The 5,557-nt window shown below is 36.5% G+C and overlaps 1 protein-coding gene across 1 annotated transcript; it reads right to left on the bottom strand.

Annotated features, from left to right (window-relative positions):
* Nucleotides 1-2,113: 2,113 nt before the first annotated feature.
* LOC105109833 (probable LRR receptor-like serine/threonine-protein kinase At4g31250) lies at nucleotides 2,114-4,667 on the bottom strand. The gene is made up of 3 exons (XM_011004662.1): nucleotides 3,989-4,667; nucleotides 3,141-3,701; nucleotides 2,114-2,918 (listed from the first exon to the last, which is right to left on the bottom strand). Exons 1-3 carry the CDS (start codon nucleotides 4,665-4,667, stop codon nucleotides 2,242-2,244), a joined length of 1,917 nt encoding a protein of 638 aa, XP_011002964.1. The 3' UTR covers nucleotides 2,114-2,241.
* Nucleotides 4,668-5,557: the final 890 nt, after the last annotated feature.

Here is a 5,557-nt window from a genome sequence, read left to right as displayed (position 1 = left end):
AGATTTTTAAAAGTCAAATTGTAATTTTATCAGACCAAACTTAAAATGTCATAAATTCATAATTATACTGAAATTCTTTTCATAATTTATCCTCAATTAATTTGCTCTAGAAACCAAACTGTAATTTTATCATCTTCAACCTCAAACTTAAATTTTTACATAGATCACCTACTTATCTATCGAAATCTCTAACTCAAATTCATCATTTAGACAAACCATAACTCAAAATAAATCATTACTCATAATATTCCAATCAACTCATCAGTCAAGCCCAAATCAAAATCTTCAAAACCTTAATTTTCAACAAATTTATAATTTTAATTAACATCAATAATTATACACATCAAAACATAAATCTTACCTTTTAAATTTATTTTTTCTAATTTTTTTTTCTTTTCTTTTTTTTTCTTCTTACAGTTTCTATCTTTAAATCTGAGTCTTTGCTTTATATATATATATTTACCAATCGTTTGTCCAATTACAAAAAAGTTCTTCATCCATATATACCTAAGCTTTACTCTTTTAAGGGTATTGTTATTATTTTCTATTAAATCTTCTCTCTTTATTTCAAAATGTTTCTAAAAAAAAAACCTTTTGTAGCGTCCTAAAAGTATAATAAACGAGGAAGAGGGAAGCACATGCAAGATTTTATCAAGAAACAAGAACCACCAGGTTCACATATTATCTTTCTTTTTTCCATTAGGCCCCCAAATTTTGACAAAGGGTGATTGACATGTGCAATCAAAGGACTGAAATTGCATTGGATGAGCTCAATGTCAATTTTTAAAATGCTCCGAGCCTTTAGAAAAATCGTGGCAAGCATTTGTCCTAATGAGAAGTACAGCAAGACCACTTGTCTAAATGGTGGCACTGCAAGAATCTAATAGTAACTCTTCATCTATATTTACACCACATGGAACACAAACTGAAAAAAATATTATACGTTTTAGTCAAATTAGGTCAGTGCTTTGAGCCCCCATAAAGTGGAACCTAACAGCTGTTAAAGGGAACTGCTTGCATATGGCCTAGAACAGGTCTAGCTTCTTTGCTCTCTTCTGCACTCAGTTTTTGCTAATATATCAGTTATTATAATGATTTTGTTTAGAATATATCAGTTATTATAATGGTTTTGTTTAGAATCGTGTGACTTAATAGTGTTCTTATAAATTATGGGTTTTCTGTTTTGTCACTGTACTTAAAGCAGGTTCCCTCAAACATCACAGGAAGAGCAGCAGCATCGAGGCAACAATTTAGCAAGTAAAGGTTGGAAAAGGAGAGCATTTGACAACCCAATAGCAGAAAAAATCAGGGGTGTTCATGTTAAGAACACAGAATCAATTGCCTCAACACATGACAAGAAACTCCTTGGAATTCCTTTTGGTTTATTTCATCTCAGAACATAAAAAACCCTTGTAGGCTGATATCATGAGAACTAGACAAGGATGTGATTCAGTAATTCCCATCATAAAGCAGGACTCAAGTAGAACAAACCAAACTAGAATGTCTTATTTCTCTTGCAGATGGCTCTCAAAACTGCCTGGCATACTAACTCCAAGTCTGCTTATCCATCACACAAAATTTCCAACTACTAAAACTTACCTTGGAAAATAAAGAACAGCAAGCAAAAGCACTTAGTATTTCTAATGATATCCTTTGATTGGAGTTTGGGATGAGGAGGGAGAGAAAACTGGTCAGATTCCAATACAAAAGAAGGGATAAGAGAGACGTGTGAGAGGATAAACCCAACTCAAAGAGGATCCCTTGTGAAGGAATATGTACGTAGGCAATCAAGTGTATCCTCAGATGGAGATGATCTCTATCTTCAGACAGGTGTAGTGACAGGTGACAGGCTACAGTTAAGAAAGCAACTACTAACCTCGCCAGGTATATTCCATAATTATACAGGTATTAGATCCTCCTTGAAGTCCTAACCAAATTATTTGAACAGTTATTATCTTGTCTTGTCCTCCCAAATTTTGTCAAAAACATCAAAAGATTTTCTTACACCATCATATAGCAGCAAGGTTAGGGAGAAAAGAGAGAGGGAGAAGAAACAGAGAGCATAAACAACTGATATGTGACTCAATCAGTAACATTACATAAACAGTTATGAATCAAGGCAAAGTAAATAGAGACTTGCAACAAACTATATCGATTCATCTTATGTAGCTCCTCCAACCCTTGTTCCAATGCAGACTTTGGGAAAAATAACAGCAAGAGAGCTAACTTTATTCATTCAATTCAACCATTGACCGAGAAGGAGAAATCATCATCAGTCACTGCTCTAGAAGAATAGACTTCACCTTCACTTGCATAGGAATTACTGAAGTCATCATTGTCATTGTCTCTCTCCTTCAATTCCTCAATTTTGGCTACAGCCACCTTCAAATCCCACCTCCTCTCCAAATTCCATTCACAGCAGCACATCCCAATTTTCAACAGCTTTAGCATCTCACCCTCGCAATTCTTGGTCCTCATCATATCCATATCAAATACCTCTCCTGTCCACTCTTCTCTAACAACTGAGTTAACCCAAGTTGCCAAATCTGCATCACCACCCTTTCCTTGCGTTAGATAATTTTCAGGGAACTTGCCTGTCAAGATTTCCAGAATTAGTATACCAAGACTCCACACATCAGTCTTCCTATTCGAACGGTCGGATTGAGAGCATTCAGGCGACTTGTAGGCAACCATAACTTGTTGAGAATGGTCTTTATTAACCACAGGAACTAGGGCATAATCTGTTAAGAGGGGCTGGAATGTATCATCTAGAAGAACGTTGGAGGATTTTAGGTGACCATGAGGCAAAGCTAGTGTTGGAAACTCCTTGTAGAGATAGGCCAACCCCTTTGCAACTCCTTTGACGATCCTCAGCCGAGTTGGCCAGTCAATCCATGGTTTTCCCGGGGAACGCTTACCTGAAGATAAATCCATAAAATCAACAAATCAGTCTTGATAAACAATATTAGCCCTCTTTCCTTCTATTTCTTGTATGATAAATGTGATAAAAAACAATCATCCACACGTTAAGGCAATCATGTCTGTCCCTCGTAGTAAAAGCACAAACATGTGCGTGGATGATAATTTCTTAATACAATTCCCTTTGGTATTTGTAAAGTGTTAGAGAGAGGCTTAGTTACCATGAAGATGAGAAGCCAAACTGCCATTTTCAACGTAGTCAGAGACCAAAAGCTTTTCTTCTTTTCTGTAGTAGTATGCCACTAGCGGGAGCAAGTTAGGGTGAGACAATGTTCCTAACTTTCTCATGTGCTCATGAAATCCTTCCTTACCTACATTACTCATATGCCTAAACCTCTTCACAACCATAGCAGGCCCATCTAAAAGAACTGCCTTATAAGATGACCCAAAAGTACCACTGCCCAGGACCTCAGCAGAGGCCCGAAGGAGGTCTTGCAAATCAAATCTATCCCTATCATATCTTACGAAATGCAACTGCCCACTATCACCCATTTTACCATCACCAAACTGATCTGATGATTGAACTTCCTTTTTATCATCACCAAATTTCTTTTTGGTATCCTTAAATTTGAGTGTTTTGTTTTGGCGGCTGCGTATGCAGGCAAAGACAACAATAGCAGATAACGCAACCACAGATACAACAACGACCACAATAATTACGACGGTCTTTTTCCTGGATGATTTGCATGCAGGCAGTGGCTTTCCACATAACCCTTGATTCCCTGCATCATGCATACACAAATGAATGCCTTAAATATTGCAACAGCCATAATGTTTCTGAAGAGATTCTTTTTACAGCCCAAAATTTGACTTCTACAACAAGAATCGGATCAACAACGTGCTTACCACATACAAATCCATCATAATTATTGGACCAGTTTTCACATAATTATCAAGGGAAAACACAGAAATAGATTTCCAGTTGCATCCAATATATATTTATGAGAACTAGAAGAAAGGTGAACATTGGATTGAAATTGAAAAGCATAGAGTTGCTATAGGAATTGACCTGCAAAAGAGCTTGGACTGAAGTCAGCAAGGCTGGTAGGTATCTGACCCTTGAAATTGTTACCTGCAGCATTAAACACAATCAAGTTTTCTTGAGGGAAATCAGGCAAGTTCCCATCAAATTGATTCCCTTCAAGGCTCAACTTTGTTAGCTTCGGCACCAAAACAAGTGATCTAGGAATTTCACCAGTAAACTCATTATGTGCCAAATAAACTTCCTTCAACGAACTCATTCCGTCAAATGCATCCTTGTCAATTTTTCCTGAGAAATTGTTGTTGGACAAATACAAGTTTCTCAAGGAACTAAGTTTTTTCACTTCAGGCATTGGACCCTCAAAGCTATTATTCATGAAGCTTAACGTTCTCAACGTTGGCAATTGCATCAAGATGTCTATGTCAATGGTACCCTTTAAGCCCATATTCTCAAGCAACAACTTATCGATCGTGCCATCATTGTTGCAACGCAAACCAACCCAATTGTCAGTGCCACCGGTGCACGGAGGAATGCCTGACACATTCCAATCGTAGAGCAAGGAGTTTGCTGACAAGGAGTTCTTGAAGTTGACAAGGATTTCAGCATCAGATGCACCGTGTGACGTCACAGAAAAATGGCTCGCCGTGACCAAAAAGTAAAATAGCGGCATCATGAGGTGCCAACAAGCTACCTTATCATGAGCCATAATGAAGATGTGTGTAGTTTTCTTTCAAGCATCAAATATTGAACAAATTAAAAGGAGAGGATGGGAAATGGTTAAGAGGGTGTCAGACTAGGAAATCAAGAGTTTTGGAGAAAGCAAAGGGTACAAGTTAAGGTTGTAATTGACGAAGTCGTCCTATGAAGAAGCATGAGCTGTGTTACAAGGAGGCCGGCCATTTTGATGTTTTTTCTTTTATATAATATACAATGATTTTCTTGATTGGTAACTAATGGCATGTCCTGGTAAGATCATATGATTATATTTATGTGGGTGTCTTTTGTTGTTGACAAGGCATCAAGCAGTCTGTAATCAGTGTGATGATGACAAGAAAAACACATTGATTTATGACTTCTATGTCTTTAATCTTTGTGATTTGTGTGTTTCCTTTTAGACGATATGGAATGGTAGAGGATGGTTAATTTGCATGTATAACCCTAGCTTGTTTCTGTCCTTCAGTCTGTTTTCTTTTTTATTATAATTATTATTATTTTTTACCTTAAAAATATTAAATTAATATTTTTGTTAAATGCTTTTCACGCACTGAATTACGCTAATTCTACTTCATCACAAGAAGATTATTGCCATTTCATCCAGAACACTGAGATTTTCTTCTGTTTCAGTGGAGTTATATTGGCGAGCTGCCCCCAAAGCCTCTGACCCAGGATGCTTAAACTGAATTGTGAATATGAGACATTTTTTAAGAAAATAATAATAATAATAATAATAATAATAATAATGGATGTTTTATATTTGAAAACAATTAGCATTGTTCTTAAACCTCAAAACGGGTCCCTCTTTAATTGAAAACGTGATGACTCAACCATTCACCCAATTAATGAGTTGACGCTAAAACTTACATAAATCAATTAATT

Source organism: Populus euphratica, unplaced genomic scaffold, assembly GCF_000495115.2.
Source record: "Populus euphratica unplaced genomic scaffold, PopEup_1.0 scaffold278.1, whole genome shotgun sequence".
Taxonomy (NCBI): Eukaryota; Viridiplantae; Streptophyta; class Magnoliopsida; order Malpighiales; family Salicaceae; genus Populus; species Populus euphratica.
This window is presented reverse-complemented; position numbering and strand designations above follow the sequence as displayed.